The sequence below is a fragment of the Denticeps clupeoides genome, chromosome 14 (genome assembly GCF_900700375.1).
Source record: "Denticeps clupeoides chromosome 14, fDenClu1.1, whole genome shotgun sequence".
NCBI classification, from domain to species: Eukaryota; Metazoa; Chordata; class Actinopteri; order Clupeiformes; family Denticipitidae; genus Denticeps; species Denticeps clupeoides.
In genome coordinates this window covers 10,627,440-10,654,815 of record NC_041720.1, presented here as the reverse complement: position 1 = coordinate 10,654,815, position 27,376 = coordinate 10,627,440, and the positions used below count along the sequence as shown (strand labels likewise).

Here is a 27,376-nt window from a genome sequence, read left to right as displayed (position 1 = left end):
CTAGATACAGCTAACCAGCAAAGAGGGTGAGTGGAGGTATGGATCAACAATACAATCACCTCTGAATAAAAAGTTTCCTTTGTTAAATAAATTGGTGGGCAGTGGTGGCCTAGCGGGCAGGTTGCCGGTTTGAATCCCAAACCACCAAGGTGCCACTGAGCAAAGTACTGTCCCCACACACTGCTCCTCAGGCGCCTTTCGTGGTGCCTACTGGCTAACATGTGCATGTGAGGACACATGTTGTTGGTGACACCGTGTGCTGTGTTTCACAATGACCATCTCTTCACTTAATGACACTAAACTGACTCCACATCAGTATAAGACTCTCTCTCTCTCTCTCTCTATATATATATATATAAAATTTTGTCAGTATTAACACCAGCACTGAAAGCCACATTAATTTAGTCACACTAATTTCCCACTCAGTCGTCCACTGAAATCATGACAGAAAGATGGGGATGATTAAAATATTGTGCCATTTTTATTTTGTGTAAAAATCACACAGTTGCTAGTTCATTCTGCAGAGATACGTCCATGCAGTTAAACATCTATGATCCCTCTGCCATAATATAAGCAATTAAATAGATTTGTTTTGCTGTTAGTCAGCAATTAACTCAAATTTACATATGAGATCAAAAGGTGTGTATCATACAATATACAACAGGCCCTTTTACAGTACAACAGACCGGACAGCAGGGAGAAGGCTCACTTCAGAGATTAAAGTCGGCGGACGGGAAGTCTCTCTAAGTCCCAGTTGGAAGACAGGGAAACTCCCAGTCCTGCCTCCAATTAAAGTGAAAAAACCTGAACACTAAGAGTAAGGCTTTAAAGAGCTGGTAAAGAAAGAAAAACCCACACAAACAGGAACTTCAATGAAGAGCAAAAAAAAAAAAAAAACCCAAACAAACAAAAAAATGCCTAATATAAAAACACAAAGGTTAAAGATACAGATACAAATGTCTTTTTTCTGTTTTAAGAGCAATTCATACTACATAAAAACATGAGCAACATGCAGATTAAAACAGTGTTAGGAAAAAGAAAGAACATACATAAAATAACGTAAGCTTAAAGGGAACGGGGCGAAAGTGCAGAATTCAGTCACTTCAGGTCACACTTTCATCATTGGTTCGGTTTGTCCACAAGGGAGCCTGTAGTTTTTGTATGAGGGCCGAGTCCAATTGTGTACCACGTACAGGAGCAAGCAGAGTCTCCCAAAAGCGTACAAGCACAGACAGAGGGAGAAAATCAAATGTAATGGTGCAAAGAAAAAAAAAAAAAAAAAAAAAAAAAAGGGGGGGGGGGTGATGATGAAGCAGGCGTCGGTCATCTTATTTTAATGACTGTATATAGTAGCAAAATCATTCTGCTATAGCAAAGAGAATGTTAAAGTTGCTCATAAAGGGAAAATAAATGAATGGGGGGGGTTCAGAAAGCTGAGGGTCATGATTTCATGTTCATCATCACTTCTTAGAAACCACAGAATACACAGAACAGGTTGATCAACTGTAGGTAAGTTTGAGTGACGTCAATGGAGCGCTTATAGCTTCATAGTGCCTTGCTCCTTCGTCTCCCAAGAACGTCTTCTCTCTGCTCCCCTCCATCAGTCAGACCTGGGCAGCAACATCTGTGTCCCCCTCCTGCGCCTCTCTGAGCGTGATTGAAATGGATGACCTGAACGGAGTATTCAGAGAAGCCTTTGGAAACTGACACACATTGAAATGTATTGAGGGGTGGGGGAGGGGAGACACAACGACTGTCTCAGCCCAGGTCTGACAGTCTTCTGGAGAATGTGATTATCGCTTATCAAGAGTCAGGGGATTCTCCCAAAAGCTGTTAGTCCAGTACCTGCCCTGAGGACTGCATGTGGCCACCTTAACCCCATTGACCAAGGTCAGGCCCAGACCTGTGCTAAAGCAGTTAGGGGATAGACATCTATCACAAATTCAGGTCTTTTTATTATTGGTTTGCTTAAAAAGTGCCAAAATGTAACATTCCTGACCATCAAAAAACATTTTCAATACCATATTCTCAGGGGTGCATGGAGGCTGCGTGTGTGTTTGTGTATGAGTGAATTTGCTTATTAATGAATTTTTTCACTTACACACAAATACATCAGCTAAATGCGGTGTTTTGTATGTACGTATGCGCAAATTACACACGCTCTTAAACACATACACACACCACACCAAGAATGGGCAGAACATTCTGAGAGGATCCATCTCAGCCATCATCTTTTCTCTGGATTTTTTCCCCTCCTGTTACAAATGCGAAAAAGGTCGCAGCTGCTCTAGCTGGACTTCCAAGGATATCCTTTCTTCAAGGAGATCCTGTGCAGAAGAGACAAAGCAGGTTGATGTTGTGTTGGACCCTACCATATGCACAGATTCATAGAAACAGGCAATAACAGAAACAAACTTTGTGATCTTATAGTATACCTTAAGCTGTTGTTGCAATTCACTATTCAGTCGGGCTAAAACAGTATTTGTCTCCTTGTTTCTTCTAATGGAAGCTTGGATAGCCTTTTTATCCTTGCCAACAGAACTGTTACCACACACAAGACAGAAAATTGCAATGTAAATACATCCAGCCTGATCAGCTTCGAAACGTAGACATGCTTTAAACAACAAAGGAGGTGTTTGCTGGCCGCACCGGGGGATGGAGGGCTGTGTTGCTATGACAGTGGCGATGACATTGGACTTCTGTGGGTGCTCGTCTACTTCTGGCCTCAGTTCGTCCTCGGACTTCAGCCTCCTACGAACCGGCTTAGGGGGAGGGGCCAGAGGGGTGGAGCCTTTTGCCTATGGGTAAAATTAGTTATAGTTATTAGGGCCGTACAGCAGAATTATACATCAGGTTCCCCAAGGACCAATACGGGGTCCACTAAGGCAATTAATTAATACTATAAGTTTCTCATTAGGCCCTAGTTCTAGTTTTGACTAAAGCCCAGTGTAGATGCATAGTTATAGTTCTTACAGAGTTAACAACAGCACTGGATCTCTCATCGCTCTGACCATCCGATTTTACGGCTCGCAAAGGACCAGCAGCTTCCACGGCTTTTTCGACCTAAAAAGAGCCAGCAATACAAAAACAACTCCAGAAATTGCAACAATTTACAGGTCTATAAAGGACTCTGTTGAGGATCAGGGGTGTGCATGTGGCTTACCTGTGCCCCATCCACACCCTTCTCTCCATCTTCAGATGGCTGTTCAGTGAAGGCCTGGAACTGGCTGAAGTCAGCAAAGTTGGGCTGTTCTGGGATCTGCTGGGGGGAGGTGCTACAGTGCGGGGGCAAGCTGTCACCCTCCCCTGAGCGATGGCCATGAGCACCCACTCCCTGAGTGCTCAGAGGACAGGATATCTTAATGTGCCAAAAAAAAAAAAAAAAAGGGGTTCAACATATCAAAGAATGCGTTGTGATTACATCATATATGACTTGTGCTGGTGCTTGTTTGAAATACCTGGGTGGGCAGTGGTCTAGGAGGCACCGCTGGTGGGAAGGCCACCACCCCTGTTTGTGGTTGTGCAGCTGCAGACAAAGCACAATCACTAAACCAATAATCTTTGCAACTAAATACAAATAATAACTGGTAGTGTTTTGGCAGTGTATTTTGAACATTAAAAGGATTTCCCCTCACTAGACGCCGCAAAATTGATAAATACTGTCATGCTGCACCTCTAACCGGCGCCATCACGAATTAGATCTCTCCATATGCCAGGCACAAACCTGAAGGTCCGGCCGCAAAGCTTCGATTCATGTCCAGAGAGGAGGAGCGGGAGTGAGATGCATGGGGGCGGGGAGGAGGGGGAGGCGGGGCCACCGCTTTCAACCCCTCAGGAGATGCCCCTGAATGAGACCTGAAAGAGGGGACTTCATTATAACCACTCCATATTCATCTCCGGAGTTGCATGCGAGTTTTACAACACCTACCTCTGTCTCGTTACAACGCTTGAAATGGGTTCCTGGTCTGAGGTAAATGAATCAGAACTACTATAACCATCACCTACAAGAGAAAAAAAGGTGCTCATAGGAAATGATTACTACTGCTTATAAAATAATCACGCAAGCAGCAAACTGAAATACTTACCAACAGTATTACTAAGCAATTTAATGGAACTTGGTAATTTATTTTCTTCTGAGAGCTCAGGAGGTTTAGCCATTAAAGGGCTTGTAGGATGTGTGTGATCTGTTAAGAAAAAAAAAAGTTTGATTTTAATGGTCTTTATTTTAATTCATGGGGGGGAAAAAAAAACAAAAAACAGGAAACGTAGTGTGATCCCAAAGCAGCGGAAACATAAGGAGAATGTTTTACCACTTCCTGTTCTCTTCAGCTCCATCTCCTGCATGTGGATCTTGCTCGGGGTCATGCGTATGGGAACTGGGTGCACTATGGCGGTATCCTACGAGGAGACATTACATTCCCACCAAATTAACGCACACAAAGTAAATCTGAGGGCTTCATTCTCCATGTCCTAAGCATTCTTCCATCAACCAAGTCCTGCTCAATTTCTGACTCAAATGGACCAGTAGAACCAACCTCAAGAAAGCACTTCCTATGCTCTGCAAACCACCTGAAATACTAGTATACACTGATGATGGGATTATTTGATTTCTATTGGCTCTCTAGACCAAAGTAGTGAAGTGAGAACAGGCTAGGCAGAATAACTGAAAGAGGCAGGCATGCAAATTTTAAAAACAAAAGATATCATTTAGCAGTAGCAGCGAGTTGCACTGAAAACATGCACACTTTACAATTACTGCTTTTCAAAAAGGAAGAATGATTTCAGTGGCAAGTGGGGATTAATCACATCATTACCGGTGAAGGAGACGAACTGAGTGATCGACTTACAGGGTCAGCTGGTGCAATGTTAGAATCAAATTGGGTCAAAGTTTGTGAGCTGGAGGAGCGTTCGCTAAAAGTCTCCCACTGCTGCAGAGACAGAACAGACAGGCGTTATTGCACACCCATGATTGGTCACCACTACAGCAACAAAGCAGCGCCCTCGTCAGGCAGAAGTGAGGGCCGGGTTCGATGCTGTGGGAAGCGTCGGCAACATTTCGTCAGAGTATCATTAGTGCAAGTGAAGAAGTGATGGCTGAACCTGGTTAGTGAGAAATCATTTTCTTAAAAATTAACAAAAATCACAGAAACAATCAATTACTTGCACGTAATTATGGAATTTTCACAGTACAGGACAATTGCAATCTCTTTCTCTCAAACACAGCATTTGATCTTAATTAAAACTTGAAATAGCTTGTATTGTAATTAATGCATTCAAGCTAAATTCATATTTGTAATTAATATATATATATATTTTCTTAAAAGTTTATTTCACTGTTTTTTATGGCCAGTTGCCACACAAGTTACTACCTCAAGGGGGGAAAAAAATGTGATCGGCTGCGGCAAATCTATGACCTGATCTCTGACTAATATATTCAAGGAACCAGGGGTTGAGCAACGTTTCTTGAGTAACACAGTAATTCCTGAATATTGCGATGCAAACGATACACAACTGGATGCTGACACCAGTATACTGCCAACCAATATAGTGCTGAGCCCAAGTTTTGGAGAGAAAAAACCCTGTGAGATGCCTACCACTGCTGAAAGTCTCTTTTGAAAGATGCGTTCCTTTAGTCTATTTAAGTACCTAAAGTGCAAATGTCACACTGCCAGATAAAAACATCTAGCAGGAAGAAAGGCAAGCCTCCCTGGAAATCTGGCAGCATTAAAACCGACCCAGTCACCCAGGGGAGTAAAAGACAGACACAGCTTCTCACTAATAATGTAGAGCTCAGTCGCTCAGCAAGTACGCTCGAGAAAAGCACAAGCGGGGCTTTCACGGTCTGAGCTTTCACGTGTGCCTAAAGAAACGGTTCCCGAAAGCAGCCAGCTAATCCTGTCTGGCACAGAATACAGTACAACTGTTCTCATGTATTAAAGCAAAAAAAAAAAACAAAAAAAAAAAAAAACCCTTACCCTTTGGTAAAAATTTTATTTTACCTAAAATGCTCAGATGCAGAGCGACTTACAAACCAGTCCCCCCCTGGAGTCACTCAGGGTTAAGTGTCTTGCTCAGGGACACAATGGTAGTAAGTGATGTCTGAACCTGTGACTTTGTAGTCTTCTGGTTCATAGGCGAGAGTGTTACCCACAAAGCTAATACTGAAATTATTGTATAATTATGTAATTATAGTGATATAATACTAATAGGTTATACATGTTATAATTTAACTAGTAAGTGTTTATAATAACACATTGTAAGATTAAACCTGGTGCAGACATAAGAATGAATATAAACTGACAGCCATTTTCTGATCAATGACGCTGTTTCTGTCGCCCCGAGAACGTGTTTTATGGCATAGTGTTTTTAGTGCACTCCATCCTAGCAACAAAATCCATCCTAGCAACAAAAAAAAAAAAACTTTAATTTTGTGTTCTTTCAGCGAAAGGTACCCTGCGCAGAAATCTGATAAACTCTGAGGTGACCACAGCCTAAAGCAGCGAGCAGGAGGTGGGGGATGGAGTTGCAGACCTCATTACTCTGGTTGAGCTCAGGCCAGTTCTGGCTCAGGGAGGGCATGGAGGGGGACTTGTTGGGGGTGACCTCCACTGGCGAACTGGAGAAGCCCACATCAGGAGCTGGCTCTGGGACCTCTGCATTATTAAAACACACGAGCACACACAATAAATCATCACAAAGAAAAAGTATATTTCATGAATTGGACTCTGCAGAGCGGCCAAAAAGCAAAAAATTAGGGACTCGGGACTAACCTGCCGAATCATCCAGGTCAATCAGCTTTGGCATGAGACTCTCCGGAAGCTTCTCCGGAAGATCGTAACCGTTTTTCCGAGCAACCACCAAATGAAATGCAGCACAGAACTCGTCCAGCGTGAGGGCGCCATCTTTGTCAAAGTCCGACAACTCCCTGTAACAGATCAAATTAATTTTTTCTTCAGACTTTATTATTTATTCACTATGGGCATGCAACAGACATGTCTTCACTGTAAATCCAAAGAGTAACTTTTACTTGCCAAATGTGAGACAATTCGAGAATAGGCAGCTTTGATTTAGTGAAAAATTCTTTTGCAGCAGAACCTGGGAAAAAAAAAAAAGCAGTCTTGGAACTCATGTTGTATGTGAAAGTGCACACAATAAAATGTCCCATCTGCATTTAACCCATCATCCTTAGAGAGAAGTGGGCAGTCCCTCAAGGGGACCTCGGTGGCACCATGGGGTTTGGGGATTTGAACCCGCATCCCTTCGGTTACGGGTCCACTTCCTTGACGCTAGGCCACGTGGTAACCTTTGCAGTACTGTGTGGTAATGGTGTGCTAACCAGGAATGAAGCCGGTGAGGTCAGGCTGAATGGTCTTGAACTGGTTGATGTAATACTGCCTCTGCTCGTCCGTGATCTTCCAAGGGTCGTCGTAGGCGCTGGACTGTCTTTGGATTTCATTGGTTGTAGCCGCTGACGCCACGGTTCGTATCGTTGTGCTCTCCTGAAGCAAATTAGCCATGACCAGTTAACACGGTCATAGCGTTCACTCTTGCATAGTAATTAAAAGCAAATTAATAATTTATTGAGTTCCATCAGCCATAATACAGAACACAGCGGATTAAGGAAAAGGAATTAACATACTTCATGGGTGACAAATGTACACAAATAAATAGTTTTCTGCCTAATGTGTGTATATGTGTACTAGACTTAACTTTTCACATAAGAACTCTGTCCATCTTCAATAACGACGGACAGGCAGGCTCCACCCAACAGTGCTAGGAACTTATCTATCACACTGATGCATACTGACTAATGAGGATGAAGGAGGAGTTTAGAGTCTAGTAGTGAAGTCAGGCGCACACTACCTGAACTGATGACGGATGCATTTGTGGAAGTGTGCTGGAGGGAGGGGTGTCTGTGAAACTGACCCAGGATTCCTGAAGAGGAGGAGAAGAGTGACCTGCCCACATGCCATCACCTGACACTGGGCCTGAGAGAGAGAGAGAGCAAAATAAGCAAACACGTCAGTTCAACTGAATCTCCTCACTGAATCTCCTCACTGCAGACATTTACATATAAGGTATTTATCAGACGCCCTTATCCAGAGCGACTTACAATCAGTAGCTACAGGGACTGTCCCGCTGGAGCAAATTTTTTTTTTTAGGGTTAAGTGTCTTGCTCAGGGACAGAATGGTAGTAAGCGGGATTTGAAACTGGGTCTTCTGGTTCATAGGCGAGTGTGTTACCCACTAGGCTACTATCACCCAGACAAACTCCTCTCTCAATTCATCTTCAGATGAAAAGATTTTTTTCCCCAAATAGCTCTCAATACGCTCCCTGAACAAAGCATGACTTCCATTCTAACAGGAGATAAAGTTTAAGTAGTCGTTTTGTGACTTGCTCATTGTTTACCTTGTGCTTCTCTGAAGGACGGGGGCCACACAGCTGTAGCCACTGCAGGTTGCCTGTCCACATTCCCCCCACTGGGCTGCCGCTTGTGCTTCCTCCAGGCGTGGGGGGACGTGGGTGGGGAGTGGTGAGGGGACACTACCGGGGAGGTGCTGTCTGGCTGTGTGAGAGGAACAAGAGGACAAAAGCTTCAGTTCAAACCCTACTTCTGGCCCTCATTTGAAACAAGGTTAATCAGAGAACAACATTAGCGACAATGCAAGGTCACCACCGTATCTGTCTCAAAACACAAGCAAGAAAAGAATGCAGACCTGGGGATCGGCAGAGGACACGCCCGGCTGGATCACCTCGTGGGCCGAAGCTTTTTTGGTCTGGACTCTGCCTGGCGGTCTGGGGAAGATTCCGGAGTAAAGCCCCTGGTTCTCAGAGTCGGGGTACATAGCTGCATGTTTGGCCTCCTGTTCGTTTTTGCCCACCACAAAACGGGGCAAGGGCAAGTCTTTGACTGTGCATGAAATAAGAATTCGAAAATTCAGACCAAGGCGCCATCTTCTCACATTCATCCTGTATAAACGCCAATACAAATAATACAACGTGGCAGTAAATACGGCACAAGGAAAAAGCATTTTTGATGTCAAATGTACCATGCTGTAGCAGCTATTGCAAGCATCAATGCATGATATCCTGAAAAAACTTTTTTTTTTTTAAATACGAATTTAAAGAAAAGTGTGATGCAACCATGTCCCTCCCAACACGTCGTGCCCCTGAGGCATGGTCAGCAATTTCCTGTTGAGATTCTATTCTCTTTCTGTATCTCCTACCCCACTGAGCTGCTGCCATTTCCTGTCTTCTTCACATAAGAACTCCACTTTTTTCCACAAGTTTATTTTCCCCTTTATCTCTCTAAGTGGCCATTTCCTGGTGGCATCGGTCTTTGACAGAGAGATCAACAGAACCGCACTGCTGAAAAGACCTACTGAATGACAGTGGAGGAGATGTCAGGCTCTAAAAAGTTGGGGTTTCACAAGAGCCTGGCTGGACGGCACTTTAATTGTGCACAGTGTTTTCGTTGGAACGCATACAATGAGTCCATTTCTGAAAGAGAGACGTGCAGATTATCTGCTAATCCCTGCTGTGGTTATGTAATGCGTCCAGCTGGCACAATCATTTCATTTCCTACAGGACCAGCCGCTCTGGACAGCACAACGCTAACCTTTAGGAGAAGGCTTGATTTAATAAAAGCACGCAGCAGACCAGCACGGAGCACCAGCCCCCAGGGCACCTACCTGAATTCAAGCTCTCCACTCGCAGGGGCAGGCCCGACTGGGCAATAGCAATGAGCTTGAGTGCAATGTAAAACTGACTCCTCCCAAAATGGCCCAGGCGGGTGGCACCGCACAGCTCCGTGATCTGTAACGGTAGAGGGCATTAGGTCAAACGACAAGTCAATCGAGCGCGGTTTCATCCAAAGACGATCTTTTAATAAACACAAGGCGCTAAACCTGGCACGTAACGGAGAGACCTCTCTCAATCCTCGCGTCACCACAGCTCTCTCCGGTCTCGACTGCATTGCCCCCATGGCCCTCATTTTCACCCTTTCTGTCCTCTTTATTAACTTGCCCTCAATTGCAATAGTTTTGCTGGCTATTTTTGTTTTATATTCGAGGCTTTTTGGGATTCGACGCTGACCATGAGTGTGGTGGCTGCAGCAATGAAGGTAGAAACGCCACTAAAATATTCTAAATAGTCTCCTTCATGAACAGAATATGTGCAATTTAAAAAAAACTACAAATATGTATAATTCGTGCTTTTACCAAACACAGTGAAATATTATTTTCAGGGCATGACGAATAGACAAAATCTGGCACGAAACACTGAAACGTTCCCAGAACGTTGCAACAGGAGACGTTGCATCAGTGCAGTCGAACAAAATGGTGAAGAATATACCGGTAAAAAGCACGGGGCTGCGCTGATGTGTCGCCTTCCACCGGGGATCGAATCACGACGGCTAGCGGGGCTTCACAGAACCAGCAGCGAGTGAGTCAGAAACGGGACACACCCCTCCAGATCGGCGACGGGAGCTTGTGGCATCGTGTCCAGCCAGCCCAGTGCGACCGGCCGCGTTTAAAGCGTCTTGTTCGCCATCTTTGCACCAGGCCGCCGTGAGATGAGGACCGCTTTTTTTTATTATTATTTTTACACGCCATTCCGCTTCTCGCCAGGTTAACGTGTAAAAAGGAGACCGGGAGAGACCGGGACGGCCAGTTTTAAGCACATGTGCCCAATGAAAAGGAGCCGACGTCGTATTACGGAACAACCGGGCTGATTTAAACACGGGAGCGAATCACGTGTTCGCGAAGCTTCTTCTTGAAAGTTAATTAACGGAGTCGGCAGCCGAACCCAGGCGCCCTTCCTCAGCCAGGTGACGGAGGGGGTTTAACGCGAATCACCCATAACACACTCACACACCCCTCACCTGCAGCAGCACCTCGCTGGGCAGCTGGGCCGCCCGAAAAAGCTCCACAACTTTGCCACTGGACGCCACTTTCTTCGTGTTGTCCGTGTCGCAGTAGACGAACAGGTCCGAGTAATACTTCTGTTCCACGTCGCTTAGGGTTAAACTCTCCATTGTAGCGAGAGAAGCTGGAAGAGCCCGCAAAAAAAAACAACAACCGAGGGGGGTGGGCGACGACAACGACGCCGCTCGCTTAACTGCAGCTTATCGGGGAAGAGGTCCGTCCTGGCCGGTCATGGGAAAACGCGGGCGCTGGACTCCCGGTGGCTACGCCGCTGGGTTCGCGCTACCGTCAGGTTGCGGTCGGAGAGAGTCGCTAGCCAGCCACGTTAGCCGGGGGGGGGGATAAACTAGCCCCAAAACTTCCGATCCGGACTTTAACGTGACCAAAAACGAGAGCCTCCCCCTCCGCACTCCGCGTCAGAGGCGCGGCGCCAGGGCTTCCACGAGTCGGACCATTAAAAAAAACAAAAACAAATCCCGGCTACGTTTGAGAGATGATGTTAGAAATAAAGTTTCAGGCTCTTCGGGCTCCTTCCTCCAAAACCCAAAGCCGCCATTCCTGCGCCCCGTGACGTCACTGTGACGCCGACACCGGAAGAGGGGTTCCGCGGAAAGACCCGGATGAGATAATAATATGTCGGCATGTCAAATACAGTTAGACTGGAGTTGCTGCTGCGTCGTATTCCGTGAGATTAAAAAGCGCAATTACGTTTATCTAAACTTACATTTGCAATGATATGTGATCTATTAACGTGTCTGCTACATATTTACACTCGGTCACGTATTTAACTAACATTATTTTTATTATGTAACACGACTACATGATTTTCCTTATTTTAGTGAACTTCTAACGCTCGCCCACCCGGATGTGACGTTTCACATAAGAACCGCCCCAACGTGGAACCAAGACTTCTGATTGGTTGGAGTACAATCACTCCACTGCTCCCGTCTGGTCCGAGTGACAGGTGCTACAAAGTTGTCAGACACGGGGGGGCGGCGGTCGCAGAGCCAGGTAGCATGGACTGGATAACCATCGTCCTCTCCTTAGCAGTCCTACTTATTTCCCTTTACCTTTTGCTTTCTGAAACCAGCCCTAATGCCCCTCCGTGCGTCAAAGGATGGATCCCTTGGTTTGGTGCGGCATTAGAATTTGGCAAAGCCCCTCTGCATTTCATTGCTGAAGCGAGAGCTAAGGTATGTCAAAATAAATACGCCATTAAATACATTATAGAAAAATATAAGGTAGCAAACTGTGAAAAAATGGTTAACTAAGTCAAGTTCTCGATAGGTTCGGCAGTCCCCGTTTCTCCACCCCCAGTGACTTTAGTTGGCAGACAGGCAGAATGTACTACATATATAATGAAAATAGGAAATGGTTTAATAATACCATGTCTAGCTTAGCCAATTCTACATCGTCTATTGTCAAAAATGTGCATGTATTTTAAAAAATAATGTTTGTACTGTACAATATAGATAAATGTGACAATTCAAACTATAAATTCTTTAATGCAGATCATATACAATACAGTAATCTATGTAATTTGCTGTATAAGAAAATAACATAAAGTAAAGAACAACTAAATTAAAGCTTAAATATTTAACAGTCCTAAAAAATGCTGGGAAGAAATGAACAACCACATTACGAAAATGTCATTTATTGCGTTTGCACTTTATACTTTAACCACAGCTGTTCTTCAAGAGGTGGCACGTCACCTAGAATGGACACTGTTTCATTTATTTGGTTACATAATCAAATGTTTGAATAAAAAACCCATTCAGCGCCCTGATTCCTACTCAAGTTCATTGTTCGGTTGATAGGACGTCAGTTGTAAGTTGGACGTGCTGGCCTGCTGTAATTTATGGAAGCAGGGCTCAGTGTTTCAGGCCATGTGGCCCTCTGACACGGCTCTTTGTTCCGGAAGAAATGTGAACTGTCTGGACTGCTGTGCAAGTCTGTGGGGAGACTGGGTGGCTGAATGGACAAATGTGATTCCTACACTGCGTGTTTGAATGAATAGAAATGAAGCTGCTCTTTCTATTCCGTGGAGAAGTTGAGCATTAGCACAAAATATGTAAACTTAACAGATTTTAATTGAGCACTTTATATTATATTAGTATTGTGTTTATATTGTATGCAAGTTTATTTATACATATCTGTGTTATTTCAGTATGGGCCAGTTTTCACTGTGCATGCCGCTGGGAAGAGACTGACCTTTGTGACGCTCCCTGAACATTTTCGCATCTTTTTCATGTCCAAAGATGTGGACTTTGAGCAGGCAGTTCAGGACCCCTGCTATCAGACCGGTACATTGACATTAGAACCATTGACATGAGTAACACTTGCTGCTGCTGCTGATGAATAATGCACAGTGTAAACGTAGAATGGTTGCCATCGTTTCCAGCTGTCTATATTTATTGACCCTCATAGTGACCTCTTGCTATTTTACCATTTTCTTCAATCCCTGGCAGCATCCATCAGTAAAGAGAGTTTCTTCAAGTTCCACCCAGCCTGCAACTCCCTGATCAAGGGCAGGCTGACGCCTGGCAACTCCGCCCTGCTGGCTGACCACCTGTGTGAGGAGTTTAATGCCCACCTGGAGCAGCTGGGGACCAAGGGCTCTGGGTGTCTTAATGACCTTGTCAGGTACCGCCTAATGCTGCAATTCTCATATTAAGGGTGCATTGAAAATGTTTTTTTTTATTTAACAAATTTAACATCTGCTGTAACAGCAGTTCAGCACTGTGGCCGGGAGGTAGCGCACAATCTGCGGCTGGCCAGTAGGTACAGGCAAACCTGGTTTGAGGCCCGTTGCAACCACATTTTAATTATTTGGCAGTGGTTTGCCTAGTAAGGAAACGGACCCGTAATCGGAAGGTTGCCGGTTCGAATCCCAAACCACCAAGGTGGCATAGGAATCATTTCGTTGTGTGCTCACTGATAGTACCCACTAGGAAACAAATAGAAATATAATAATAGCACTTTGAAACTGGATGATATAGGAGTTTTGAGGTGACAGTGATGGTCCTCAAACCTTTCCTTGTTTGGTGGGAAAGTATTCACAATTCATCACTTTTTACACATCTTGTTGTTATTCCAAAATTGGATTAAATACATTTTTCCTCAGAATGTTACACGCAACACCCCATAATGACAAACTGAAAAAAGTTTACTTGAGGTTTTGGCAAATTTGAATAAAAATACATTTATCAAAAAAAAAATGTACACAAGATTTCACAGCCTTTACTCAATACTTTGATGCACCTTTGGCAGCAATTACAGCCTCAAGTCTTTTTGAATATGATTCCACAAGCTTGGCACATCTATTCTTGTCCAGTTTGTCCTATTCCACTTTGCAGCATCTCTCAAGCTCTATGAGGTTGGATGGGAAGTGTCGGTGCACAGACAATTGATAATCTCTCCAGAGATTCAAGTCTGGGTTCTAGCTGGACCACTCAGTGACATTCACAGAGTCTCTTCTTTGATATCTTGGCTGTGTGCTTAGGGTCGTTGTCCTGCTGAAAGATAAACTGGTCTGTGTTCAAGAGCGCTCTGGAGCATCCCCACAGCACGATGCTGCCACCACCATGCTTTACTGTAGGGATCGTATTGGCAGTCACACCAAAGAGTTCAATCTCTGTTTCATCAGATGAGAAAGTTTCTCATGGTCTGAGAGTCCTTCAGGTGCCTTTTGAAAAACTCCAGGCCGGCTGTGATGTGCCTTTTATTAAAAAGTGGCTTTCGTCTGGCCACTATCGTACAATCCTGATTGGTGTATTGCTGCAGAGAAGTTGACTTCTAGAAGGTTCTTCTCTGTCCACAGAGGACCTCTGGAGGGCTGACAGACTGACCATTGGGTTCTTGGTCACCTCTCTGACTAAGTGAATACTTATATACATGTGCTTTCTGAGTTTTTATTTTTAATACATTTTAGGGGATTTTTTGTTGTCATTATGGGGTGTTGTTTATAGAATTGTGAGGATATAAAAATGAGGCTGTAACATAAGAAAATGTGAACAAAAGTAATGCGTTGTGAATATGTTCCGTATGCACTGTATAAAGCATACTACTGCTTACTACTGAAGAGTTACTACTGCTGTTACAAATGGCCATTTAATTTTCTTTCCATATGTGATAGTTTCAACTTTAATTATCTTTATGATTAGCTGATTGGGAATACAATTTCACAGATCTCACTCAATGTGTCCTGTCTAATTAGATTTTGATCATTTTTGGAGATTGACCTTCCTGCGTCACAGTATGACTGACTGTTTTTGAGGCTATTATTATTACCACAAAAAGAAAAAGCAGCAAAGCAGCAATGTATTTAGTTTATTTCCTCCCTCCTCTCCATTTCCTGGACCACAGGACTGTGATGTATCCAGCTGTCATGAGCAACCTGCTGGGTAAATGTAACGCCCCGGGCCACATGACCGCCATTCAGGAGTTTAAGCAAAAGTTCGCCATCTACGACGAGGGATTTGAGTACGGGTCCCAGCTGCCGGACCTCTTTCTGCGGTGAGTCCCTCTGCCAGTGGCATAAATCAGAAGTGGGTCAGTACCCACTTAGCACTAGCACTACCCTCCTTCTCCCCAAGTTCGGCATGAGATAAATCCAGGGCTACAGTAGGTAGAAGTAGCGTAAATAACATGGAATGATAATTAAGAAGCAGTGGTGAGAGTGTTGCTATTGTGAGTTAATTGGGAATGCTCGAATGCCTGGCAGTACAAGATTGGAACTTGCTGTGGTAGGTTTAGTAAACAGTCGTATTGTTTAAAATAATTTAACATTGCACTGCTTGAATGGCATGAGCATATGACATTTAGTGTCATGAAATTTATGCATTCCTCAAATCTGCACTGTGTTTGTATATGATTGCCCCCAAAGGCCAGAAATTCACAGGTTCAGTACACTTAACCCTGAGTGTCTCTAGGGGGACTATTCCTCTAACTACTGATTGTAAGTCACTCTGGATAAGGGCGGCAAATCTAAATACAGTGTATTCTGTGCATCGCCTACCTGCCTGGCCTTTGGCTGGATCACTGTTCCCAATCAGTCCTGTTTTCAAAGGGTATAAGACTGCCTTTAAAGTACAATATTGCTTGATCAGGAGCATCCACTCAGCCATTAACAGTAACAGAAGTATTCTGGTGTTCACAGCGAATGGGCACAAGCAAAGCAGTGGCTTCTTTCCACCGTGAGGAACATGATCAGCAGGGTTCAGGACAATGAGTGTACTGACACAGGCAACCAAGTGAGTACACTCAGCTGCTAATGAAAGAAAGGGTTCCTATTGTTACATTGTTTTTTTTTTTTTTTGCTTTGTTTTATCTCTCAGACTCTCCTGCAGCACCTGGTTACCACAATTACTGACAAATTCCTGCCAAATTATGGTTTGCTCATGCTTTGGGCTTCCCTTGCTAACGCAATTCCGGTAAATGACAGAATACTGTATGTGACTATAGCGTGCATGTGTGAGATATATATACAGAATACATCCAGTACAGACCAAAAACACACCTTCTCATTCAATGTGTTTTCTTTATTTTCATGACCATTTACATTAGTAGATTCTCACTGAAGGCATCATGTACTTAACATAAAAAAAGGTAAAATAACTGAAAACACGTTTTATATTCTAGTTTCTTTGCCATGCTTTTCCAACAGTCTTGAAGGAGTTCCTAGAGGTGTTTAGCCTTCACTCTGCGGTCCAGCTCATCCCAAACCATCTGGATTGGGTTCAGGTCCGGTGACTGTGGAGGCCAGGTCTCCACTTTCTGTTAAGAACATAACTCCACTTGTTTTGATGCCTTCAGTGAGAATCTACCAATGTAAATGGTCATGAAAATAAAGAAAACACATTTAATGAGAAGATGTGTCCAAACCTTTGGCCTGTACTGTATATATATACTATTTGTGTGTAAAATAATTGACTCTTTTGCCCAGATAACCTTTTGGACCATTGCCTTCATGATGTCAAACCCCATAACGTACAGGACTGCAATGGAGCAGATTGACGCAGCCATGAAAAAACAAGGTATCAAATCTCTGCAAACACTAAGGCCAGAGAGCTGAAATTTTGATAGGATTCTGATGCTTCTGATTTGTTATCCTGTCATAGACACTTATCTTTTATAATTGATTCAATTCTAATTATGTTATTTTATGTATGAGTTTCACAGCAGTCAATGTTAAGTATTGCTGCAAGCTAAACAAGCTACAACATTTGTAAATGGTTAACAATTAAGAATATTCATTCAGAATTTCGAATCAAATTAATAAGTTAAATTACTTTTATATAGACATTCACTACTAATGCATTTTAAATAGGGTAACTGACAAATGTGGGAAATTACTAATTTTCCCCACACTGGTGTGAGGACAACTCAAGACTGCATCTTCTGGAACTTCAAATAGAACTTGTTTTAGAGCTTTGTGTTTTGACCTCTAGAGGTCAGCATAAACTCATACTTGCCCTCTGTTACTCATGTGTAGAGTTTGTAGTTCTGACATCCCAGATTCATTTGAGGGGTTTTGTCTGATTCTGATATTGAAATAAGAGAGTGGGTGGTAGTAGCCTAGTGGGTAAAACACTTGCCTATGAACCAGAAGACCCAGGTTCAAATCCTACTTACTACCATTGTGTCCCTGAGCAAGACACTTAACCCTAAGTTGCTCCAGGGGGACTGTCCCTGTAACTACTGATTATAAGTCACTCTGGATAAGGGCGTCTGATAAATGCTGTAAATGTAAGAGAGAGGGAGACATTATACAATAATAAGCGCATAGATCAGTTACAGTTTAGTAATACAATGGGAATGTTATACAATGTTTACAGTTAGTATGTTGTGGTGCTAAAATATGATGATCAATTATTGATTTGCATAACAGAACTGAAGTGAACAGCCTCAACTATGCACTGTAATATGATAGTAACATATTAAAGCATTATTGAATGCAACTTAATGACAACTCTGACAGAGTATGTGCATGCATTTTGTGTGTGTGTGTGTGTGTTCCTCTAAGACAAAAAGAAAACCAGTTTGACTCTAGAGGATCTGCAGCAGATGCCCTATGTGAAGTGGTGCATCCTGGAGGCCATGCGCCTCAGAGCCCCAGGCGCCATCACACGAAAAGTGGTGCAGCCCATCAAGCTGCAGGTGGGCTACTGATGTTCTAATTCCCAACCCAACCAAGGGTTTGACATATTTGGAAACTAGTGAAACTAGTGTTCTAACAACAGGTTGGCATTAGGTCTAAAACGTTACATGAATGTAGATCAAGCAAATAGAACCTCCTAAAGAGAAAGCCCTCTGTAGATACTACATATTTGTCAGTAATGCTCATGGTCTAGGCTGATGGTTTAAAAAATCATTTTTCCAGAATTACATCATCCCCTCGGGTGACCTGCTGATGATGTCGCCTTACTGGGCCCACAGGAATCCAGAATACTTCCCGAATCCTGAGGAGTTCAGGCCAGTAAGTGGTTAAATGCATGTGTCTTCCTCCGCTGAAGTACCTAATAAAAAAACAAAGGGAAACATGCCCTCACCACAGATGTGCACCATGTCTGGCTAGGTACCTCCAGGAACTTGCCTGGTTGGTTCCTTAAGAGGTAAAGGGATGATTTGGGTTAACTTCCTGTCATGGCAAGCATATTTGCCCCAGCCAGTGTTTCCTTTGCAGCAACAGTCATGCTGGGAATAGAAGGTTCCACCAAACTGGGACCGCTTTGTCAGGCCACATCCTGATGAATATGTCCTCTGAAGGATTCGGCCCCCTAAGACTGCTTGGTTGTGGACCAAGCAGTATCATTCTTTTTTAACATTGTTCTTTTTCATTGTATGAGGTCTTGTTGACTGTCATCTATTTAAGTGATGGAAAGTGGTATAAGTCCATCACACCAGTTGGGGAACATATTTGTAGACTGAATTTGATCCATCCTTTCTGGTGGGAACATTTGTTGTAATTTTGTACAAAAAAAACAATCCCAGCAGAATCAATGAAGAAATACTGTTGGATGGTTGCAGGTTAAGTGAACTGGTAGCTCTAAATCAGTCCTGTTTCTGCCTCACGGCCAAAGACGCTCCAGCTTCTCCACGACCCTGAACTGGATAATGGGTGGACGAATTGATGAATGGATTGCTCTCGAATGTGACATCTGATCTCCTTTTTTTTCAAGGACAGTGTCTTAGTGGCATTCTTCCTAGTCTTGCTGCCAGCCTCCATCTTGCTCTGCTGCCAATGGAGATACGGCCAGAATGCATTATGAACCATAACACAAGATCAGTGGCTCTAACGGTCATCTTTACTGTTAACATTTTAGTTAGCACCTAATGAGATTCCATTACACTTCTGGCTGCATATATAATGTTTTTTGTCCCCTTCTTAAAGTAGTTTTTCTTCTTCACTGAATCCTTTGCCCTTTACAGACAGTGGAAACACACTCAACTTTACTGAGTGCATCCTTAGGTCAGTTTCTTACTTTTTAAAAAACATTCCCAAAATAGCATATATAAATATTTTACACAGCGAAGGACCTCACTTGGACTTTGTAACAAGTTTGTTCATTTAGAGACGAGACAGTAGGTGAAGTGTCCCGACCTTCTTGTTTTTTTTTTTTTTGCTTGACTGACTGGATTGGTTTAGAAATAGACCTCAAAGAACAACACGGTTCATGTGTGTTACATAAAACCTTGCTTTAATCTCGACTGAGGCCCTCTGCTTTTTTAAAGTGAAACTTTTCTTCCCACAGGAACGGTGGGAGCAGGCGGATTTAGTAAAAAATGCCTTCTTGGAAGGCTTCGTGGCATTTGGAGGAGGCAAATACCAGTGCCCAGGAAGGTTAGAAAAACACCCCACAGATTTGTCTTTAAGAAACAGTGTACCATCTTTCCCTGTGGAGATAATTGTCATTCTCCTAATAACATCATGCATCATCATGTGACATTGATCTTTGAATTTGGCGTGAAAGGCGTACCGTGTAAAATCACTGGTAGTAGTTTATAGCTCAGGTGGTGAGGTTTTGACTGCTGCATAAAACAGACTTGAGGTTTCAGTATTTCCATGTTTCAATGTTTGTGAGTAGTGCTGTCAAGGATGTAATCCCCCCTCTCCCCAAAAAAGCAGTGCCAGCAGTGGTGGCCTAGCGGTTAAGGAAGCGGCCCCATAATCAGAAGGTTGCCGGTTCGAATCCGAGCCGCCAAGGTGCCACTGAGGTGCCACTGAGCAAATCACCGTCCCCACACACTGCTCCCCGGGCACCTGTCATGGCCGCCCGCTGCTCACCAAGGGTGATGGTTATATACATTGTGTGCTGCGCTGCCGTGTTTCACAATGGCAATCACTTCACTTTCACTTAAAGGTTTTATCAATGCTAAGCCCGGAAGACTATAGCTTTACAGTAATAATTTTTTGGTGTTTAGTAAATTATACCTGTAAATTATACCTGTGTGTAGTAAAATCTCCTGTACATGACTGCAGTTGTTCTTTAACCCACCGACAGTAGGCACAATTTTTGTAACACAAAATGCTGTAATATAAACTCCTTGTGAAAGTTTTAGAAACCTAAAATTTCTCCAGTTTTTATTGAAGCATAGATTGAAGAAACAATTGGAAGTTAAAACATAAATCATGGAACCCATTTATCAGAGTAACAACCTTTGGCAGATACAGCAGAACTCTTTTCTACAATGAAAACCAGATATTCTTCAGAAAGGTCTTCTGAAAATGTTTCAAAAGTCCCCCCGTAAATGCGTGGCACTTGCTTTAGCTCTTCTGTCCAGATCATCATTATTCTTGCTTGCTATTAAGCTGTACTTGAAGCTGTGGCTTGAACTTGTGTTCTGGTGGCTTTTATTCTGCCAGTTTTCCCCAGTCTCTGAGTACCTTTTGATGGAGATGGAGTCTGTACTCACTGACGCCTTGACTTTCTTCACAATTTCTTGTTCCCTGAAAAAGGCCTTTTTGTATTATTCTGAAGTATAGTATAGTATTTATTTATTTTTACCTGTGCCAGTTACCTTATGGGAAAAACTGGGGTGTGCTAAAAAGGGTTTCACAATATTCTCACTGAGACATGCATCATATACTGCTTATTATTGCACTTTTTTTTTTTTTTTTTTTTATTATGTCACACCCACAAGATCAAGGAAATTGTTTGCATTACCTTCTTCTCTTTCCATAAAATGCCGCATGTGAAGTCTGCGTTTCTTAATGAGAGACATTGTTCATAATATGACGTAATTTTTAATTGTTGTCACAGACAGAAAGTCCTCACTTGTTAAAATGTTTATTCTAAAATATTAAGGTGGTAGTGACACATTTATAACAAATATGTTATGTATTTTTCACTATAGGTTCACTGAAGTTTTGTGTTGTGCAGGCTTTTAAGTTTAGAAAAGAAGTCTGTGTGAAAGAAGTGAAAAAGTTAAGTGATTGTCAATGTGAAGCACAGCACATGGTGCACACAACAAAATGTGTCCTCTGCATTTAACCCATCACCATTTTGTCAGCAGCGGGCAGCTGTGAAAGCGGAGCAGTGTGTGGGGATGATACCTTGTTCAAGGGGACCTCAGTGGCACCTTGGCGGTTCGGGATTCAAACCCACAACCTACCCACTAGGCCATCACTGCCCCTGTAATAAATTTTTTAAGCACTGCTGAAATTGCACATAACTGACATTTCCAGCAGCTGGATATTAAGTAGGTCTCATTCACAACACTGTGCATTAGTGAAGTGATTGTCACATGTGATACACAGCAGCACAGCACACGGTGCACACAGTGAAATTTGTCCTCTGCATTTAACCCATCACCCTGAGTGAGCAGTGGGCAGCCATGACAGGCGCCTGGGGAGCAGTGTGTGGGGACGGAGCTTTGCTCAGTGGCACCTCAGTGGCACCTTGGCGGATCGGGATTCGAACCGGCAACATTCTGATTATGGGGCCGCTTCCTTAACCGCTAGGCCACCACTGCCCCTTAACTTGACTGTAATTTTACTGTAACGTGGATTTATTTCCTTGATCCCTAAAAAGACTACATTTGTGGTTCCGTGTACCCCGTGGCAATGGCTGTATCAGCTAGTTCTGTGTGTGTGGCCCTGGCTTTGGTACGTGGCTTAAATGTCAGCGCGCTCTTGCACTCCTGTGGGAGGCCAGCAATGACATCTCATCAGCCCTCGGGACGGGGCAGAAAAGGGCCGCCGTGACGCTAACGGGACAAGATCAAGAGTTAGAAAGCATTCCCAGCTGCACTTCTGGATGAAAGACCACTCCCAGTCCAGCATGCAGCTCACCCTCGCCCCAGCTGCCCCCATCCTCAGTGTGGGAAACGTTGAGCCTGAGCGAGGGAAAGAGGGAACATAAACATAGAATCACATCGTGCTTCAAGGCGTTCAGATTTTACCTGCCTACAGCCCTGATTCTGCCTATATAAATCATTTGTATAGGCTTAAGGTACTGGCTTCTGGTGCAGAACGTAAATACTCATTAAATTCAGCTAAAAGGTAAAACTCTGGTAGAGCAGGTCTGGAGGCTTTATGAAAGCAAAACACGGTCACGTGGTAATACCACTACATGGAAGAGAACATTAAATCCTTTCAGATCCTCACCCATGAGTCATGAGGCACAATGATTAGAGATTACTGAAGCGCCCGCAAAGCCGTGAACCTGAGGCTCCGGCGTGGCCTCTTCCGCTGAACAAATCGTGCTTTCCTCCTCCATCTCAGAACGGCGACTTCATTCACGAACCCATCGTCACTCTGTTCCACACCCCCGCACCACGAAGAGAAGAGCCCACGGCTGGCCGCTGGACCTTGGGAGGGGTCCTCTGCCCACAGCCGAGCAGACATAACCGAGCCCCGCTCACCCGGCACACCCCCGACCGCTCCCATCTAATTTGATTTTGATCATTTGAGGAGATTGACCTGCCTTGCCTGCGTCACTGACGCACTTGCCTGCCGTGACTCACTGTCTTCAAGGTTATTATGACAGATAACGCCACGCTGCTCGGACCCACTCTATCACTCTTGCTGTTCCCCTGTCCTGTCTATTTCTGGCTGTCTCTATCTCTAGCAATCCCCTCCTGTTCTTTGCAATGACTATACCCAGTGACAAAGGGAAAGAAAAAAAATATGAATGAAGTGGAGGAAAGATATTTTCATGGGGCATTTTGTGGTCAAGTGATTAAGTGTGGCATGGTTTGTCCTGTAAGGTGCCCTCACACACGATATCTGATTCCTGGAACCAGGAACCAGCATCACATCACATCACATCTCGATGGGGGAAGATTTGTGTCCATACCTACAGACTGAAGAGCCTTTGGACAGCACGATCTGATATTCTGTATAAGACACTGCCATGTAGATGCTTTTTTTCCCATTGCTGCATTTTACAGAAATTATCAGAAAGTTAAAAGGATGCCCCCCCCCACCAGTCCTTAAATTATCACTATGTAATTAAAGATTGCTGCGGTTTACAAAAAATAAAGATTTTTGGGCTGGTTGGTCAAATTGTAGAGGGACATTATGATGTAGGCGCATAGGGAATGTGTTGTCAGCATATCATTAAGCATGAACTTAACCATACAATCAAACACTTAAACGGGAAAGATAATGGAATACTCTAATGCCCGCTCATGTAAACAAAATGTAAATATCGTCTTATTTAGAGTAAAGCCAACATTCAGAATATCGAGCCGCTGAGTCTGTGTGCTGCAGATAATATAGTGATGCACAGGGTTTCTCATTATCTGTGCAATCAAGGAATTGCAATTTTCCCCCGATCCTCCCTCTTTCTCTCTTGTCGTCCACTCCTCGCTGTTTCTCGCTGCATCTGGCATTTTAAGCTGCGTGCACGACTTCATCCGGAAGCACCTGGAAGTGAAGTGTCACAGTGGAATCTATCAGGAGCGTCACTTCCAATCCTTTCTTGTTTTTTTTTTTTTCTTCTGCCCCTCCGCCTGTCATTTCTCTGTCGCTCTGTTGCGCTCTCGCTCTCTTTTCATGTCCTGTTGCTCCCTGGGGAGGAGGAAATGGCACCAGCTTGTGTGCGGTGTTCCTGAGGAATACTAACAAAGGCCACGCAACATGGAAAAGGGCCGTTTTTAAAGAATGTGCCATGTGAGGCTTGTTGAAAATTTTATGTCCCTTTTTGAAGCTCTGTGTGAGGAGAATGTGTGTGTGTTATTATGGTTTCATTTAGTCATGGTGTGACCATTTTCTGCCCTTTTCTGCATTTTTTTAACAGGTGGTATGCCATTATGGAGCTGCACATGTTTGTTGCTTTAATTCTCTATAAGTATGAGTTCACTCTGCTGGACTCTTTGCCAAAGCCGGTAAGTTTTATGCCTTTGTCTGACCGATCATTACTTGTGATGATCTCTAGAACCACATATTTTCAACCCATTTTACCTAATGGGACAAAGGGCAGGCTCCAGCATCCACTTGTTTTTCCAAACTAATCTGAAATTTCTCCATGAGAATTCAGTAACTGTGATTTTTAACCAAGGAATGATATTAATTAATATTGCATATTATAATATAATATAGGGCAATACAGGCAATATAATTATAATTATGTAATGATGAACAAGACTGCAATAATAATAATAATTGGAACAAGTATATAGGTACAATGAAACCTGCCAGGCAAATGATAGCCAATTACAGTATTCACACTTCTGTTCAATGCTTTACTGACATACTGACCCAGCCTCTATGCAACACACTCCTCCATTTTGCAGTTTTGTTCTTTAGTTCTTTGGGAAATTCAGGAGATCCTCACCTGGCAAGTAGGCTGGATTTAATCTCTGCATCGCAGTCATGCTCTCTCTCCCTACTGTAGTTTGTGGCGGTGTGCAGCTGCTGTTCTCTTTGGCTTGACCTCACCTTTGACATTGTCAGCGTTGCATTTTCATCTACACCACCAGTTATTTAGAATTGTCCTTGTTTTTCAAAAAATGCAAAAAGAATAATAAGTATTCAAATGTTTGAAATAACAATGTTAGATAATGTACTAGTGTGAATTTGAATTTATTGCTCTTCAGTGCACTGGAGGTGTTCACCTCTACTTAAATGTTTTTCTAATAATGAAATGAAGCTTTAAAGGGTCAAACTTGGGTTAACAAACACATCATCCACTGGCACTCAAGTCTAAAGTTACTCTTTACATGCACATACATACACGCATTAGCAACATTCCCAGCTATCAGTGTCATTTACAGCATGAACAATATCTGGTCTGGAGTTTTCACCCGATTTGACAGTTGTCTATCAAAAACAAGGGCATTTCTTAATCACCCTAAAAACTTTGAACAGTGGTGTGTGTTGCTGCTCAATACTGTTAAAGATCTTGACCAGGAGTAAATCCTAGTTCTACCACTGGGTCCCTGGATCAGGCACACGAAGCCTGTGTTGCTCCAGGGGGGGGCTGGATCTTTAATTAGCGAGTGTAAATCTCTCCGAATATATGTCAGTGTGAGACTTTTGCTTTCACCCACAGAGTCCTCTTCACCTTGTGGGGACGCAGCAGCCGGAGGGACCCTGCTCAGTGGAGTACAGACATCGGTAGCGAGATACCATGGCCTGCCTCGTCCCGTTCCACTCCAGGACGACAACTGCTCCTACCAGAAGGGCTCACGGGGTTGGAGGTGGGAATAGTTTTAAGGACCCACCGCTGGACACTCAGAATAGGCTGTTCATGGGATACAGGCTAAAGGGCAATGTTCTTTTAGAGGACCCGTAATTTCTAATGGAGGGTGGGGTCAGAGACATTTGTACAAGTGTGAAGACAAGTGTGTCACTTGGTTAACCAGAAGAGCAACAGCCAAACCTGGAACTTCAGGCCATGACACCACATTCACAGATATTAAAAGATAATCGTGATTTTGTGTCTGATTTGCAATTATTCAGTATTAATCCAGGTATTTGAGTGTATTGGGAGATTAGAGGTCATGTCCTACTCAAGGGAGCCGAGGTGAACTGCGGCAACACCGTTACAATCTAGACACGGTTTGTGCATAGCTATTAAAACAACGTGTTATTAATAGGTGAATAATAACCTGCTTGTCGTGAAGATTAGGTGAGCCGCCTGCGTAAACAATGAACCCCCTTTCCACACAATCAGGCGCATAGTCACCACCAGTTTTTAATAAACAGCATCTCAGCCGAGGTCAGTGTGTCCTTCTGCCATCTGTCACACAACAGCAACAGAAATAAAAAATGGATACCACTGTGTGTCTGTGTATTCTTAGAGGCCAATTAGTTAGTAAATTAGTCCTGAAATGGCTATTTACCTGTGAAATCATCTTGTGATGTGTGCACCCTCTCTCTCTTTCAATACCGATTTGTGCAATATGCATTTATTCAACATCTGTTGGTCTAATGAGCTGTTTATATCTAGCAATGATGAACAGTTTGTTCGTGCATTATTTTCGTGTTGTGCACATACATATGTGTGACTAGGTCACGTCACGTCATCGACATGAACAGAGCGCGTAGTACCCTACCTGCTGCTCGCGCGCCTCTGACGTCACCCGCGCCGCTTTTTTTAGCCCCGGCCGCGCGCGCCCATTGGCCGGCGGACGCGCCCCCTCCCGCGGACCGCGCCGTATTTCACCAGCGGCCGGCGCTCGGCTCGTCCGAATCGGTGATCCGTGGGCCCGGTTCGGTGAGTCGCGGCTGGAATGCGAGGCTGATCCGCAGGGCGAGAGCGAGGACCCCCTTCCCGCCAACACCCCGGACAGGTAGGCAGGCGGGCCGCGGGCGGAGGAGGTGGGGGTCGGGCCAGGAGAAAGTGCGTCTGTAACTTACCCGTCCCGTGGTGTGCACTTCTACACAGAGGCCGACGTCAAGCGTGCAAAAAAAGCACCGAGTTAGTTTATTAAAAAAAAATATATATATATATATACACACACACATGCGCGTTTTTTACTTAATTGACAAAAACGACGCAATGATAGCATGCATACATTTTTTGTTGTGTTATCTTTGGACGTGAATGACCTTGACAGAACTGTGTGTGTGTGTGTTTTTTTTATTTTTTTATTTTTTTATTCTACGTCACGCTCAGCGTTAATAAACTCCTTGTTAACAACCCGGCCGAGTCTCCGCGCGAGTTAAAATGATAAAAAAGGAGGGGGGGGGGACAAGGAAAGGAAAGTAGAGCCGGATGACGGAACAAGGGACCGATGACTCAAACACGGGATGCAGCAAACAGGTTGCGGCGGTGCGGACGTCATAACCCGTGCAGAGAGGTGCAGGGAATAAAACTGGCATTTTATCACTGCTTGACTGCTTCTAACACCGCAGGTATGGTTCATTTATATACACGTTCTTTTTTAATTGATTTGTACGTACACGTGGTTTGTTAGATGTTTGGATGAGGTCCATGATGATATCTTTTTTAAGGTTATGGAGGTATGGACGCTCTTATGCTGAAACCATTGTACTGTT

At 43.7% G+C, this 27,376-nt stretch overlaps 3 protein-coding genes across 15 annotated transcripts in view; 2 read left to right on the top strand and 1 right to left on the bottom strand.

Moving 5' to 3' along the window:
- Nucleotides 1-457: 457 nt before the first annotated feature.
- On the bottom strand, nucleotides 458-11,507 carry reps1 (RALBP1 associated Eps domain containing 1). 3 transcript variants are annotated; one of them, XM_029002561.1, is made up of 20 exons: nucleotides 10,884-11,507; nucleotides 9,694-9,817; nucleotides 8,719-8,912; nucleotides 8,411-8,567; nucleotides 7,864-7,988; nucleotides 7,337-7,499; nucleotides 7,032-7,095; nucleotides 6,771-6,925; nucleotides 6,532-6,653; nucleotides 4,848-4,928; nucleotides 4,311-4,398; nucleotides 4,086-4,184; nucleotides 3,929-4,001; nucleotides 3,725-3,855; nucleotides 3,459-3,526; nucleotides 3,164-3,358; nucleotides 2,974-3,063; nucleotides 2,650-2,798; nucleotides 2,436-2,541; nucleotides 458-2,327 (listed from the first exon to the last, which is right to left on the bottom strand). In XM_029002561.1, exons 1-20 carry the CDS (start codon nucleotides 11,034-11,036, stop codon nucleotides 2,259-2,261), a joined length of 2,406 nt encoding a protein of 801 aa, XP_028858394.1. In that variant the 5' UTR covers nucleotides 11,037-11,507; the 3' UTR covers nucleotides 458-2,258. The 3 variants fall into 3 exon arrangements, with proteins under 3 accessions (XP_028858394.1, XP_028858395.1, XP_028858396.1); XM_029002562.1 differs by having other exon boundaries at nucleotides 7,927-7,988; XM_029002563.1 differs by lacking the exon at nucleotides 4,848-4,928.
- Nucleotides 10,184-26,153, top strand: cyp39a1 (cytochrome P450, family 39, subfamily A, polypeptide 1). 10 transcript variants are annotated; one of them, XR_003751892.1, is made up of 13 exons: nucleotides 11,561-12,119; nucleotides 13,094-13,229; nucleotides 13,395-13,569; nucleotides 15,292-15,441; nucleotides 16,085-16,178; nucleotides 16,263-16,358; nucleotides 16,871-16,961; nucleotides 17,951-18,084; nucleotides 18,308-18,403; nucleotides 19,680-19,768; nucleotides 23,950-24,043; nucleotides 24,171-24,258; nucleotides 25,425-25,466. XR_003751892.1 is itself a non-coding variant. In XM_029002565.1 (12 exons), the coding sequence occupies exons 2-12, from the start codon at nucleotides 11,943-11,945 to the stop codon at nucleotides 24,382-24,384; spliced, it is 1,452 nt and encodes a 483-aa protein (XP_028858398.1). In that variant the 5' UTR covers nucleotides 10,184-10,444; nucleotides 11,766-11,942; the 3' UTR covers nucleotides 24,385-26,153. The 10 variants fall into 10 exon arrangements, 7 of the variants coding, with proteins under 7 accessions (XP_028858398.1, XP_028858399.1, XP_028858403.1 ...); XM_029002565.1 differs by lacking the exon at nucleotides 23,950-24,043 and adding an exon at nucleotides 10,184-10,444 and having other exon boundaries at nucleotides 11,766-12,119; nucleotides 24,171-26,153; XM_029002566.1 differs by lacking the exon at nucleotides 23,950-24,043 and having other exon boundaries at nucleotides 11,511-11,611; nucleotides 11,766-12,119; nucleotides 24,171-26,153.
- Nucleotides 26,154-26,505: 352 nt separating this feature from the next.
- The window catches only part of rcan2 (regulator of calcineurin 2), a 57,920-nt gene continuing 57,049 nt past the window's right edge, over nucleotides 26,506-27,376 (top strand). The window contains exon 1 of one of the 2 annotated variants that reach the window (XM_028953208.1): nucleotides 26,506-26,667. The gene's annotated coding sequence lies outside the window, so the exon portion shown is untranslated. The remainder of the gene's footprint in view (nucleotides 26,668-27,376) is intronic. The other variant, XM_028953210.1, reaches the window with a different exon arrangement.

Bases quoted from the DNA above. Each gene is read 5' to 3' on its own strand.
- reps1 (XM_029002561.1), bottom strand. From the start codon at position 11,036: ATGGAGAGTTTAACCCTAAGCGACGTGGAACAGAAGTATTACTCGGAC. The intron at 6,926-7,031 runs GCAAGTAAAAGT...GATCTGTTACAG, and splicing joins CTCGAATTGTCTCACATTTG to GGAGTTGTCGGACTTTGACA. The intron at 4,185-4,310 runs GTAAAACATTCT...TTTTCTTAACAG, and splicing joins GCTGAAGAGAACAGGAAGTG to ATCACACACATCCTACAAGC.
- cyp39a1 (XM_029002565.1), top strand. From the start codon at position 11,943: ATGGACTGGATAACCATCGTCCTCTCCTTAGCAGTCCTACTTATTTCC. The intron at 15,442-16,084 runs GTGAGTCCCTCT...TGGTGTTCACAG, and splicing joins CTGCCGGACCTCTTTCTGCG to CGAATGGGCACAAGCAAAGC. The intron at 18,404-19,679 runs GTAAGTGGTTAA...TTCTTCCCACAG, and splicing joins ATCCTGAGGAGTTCAGGCCA to GAACGGTGGGAGCAGGCGGA.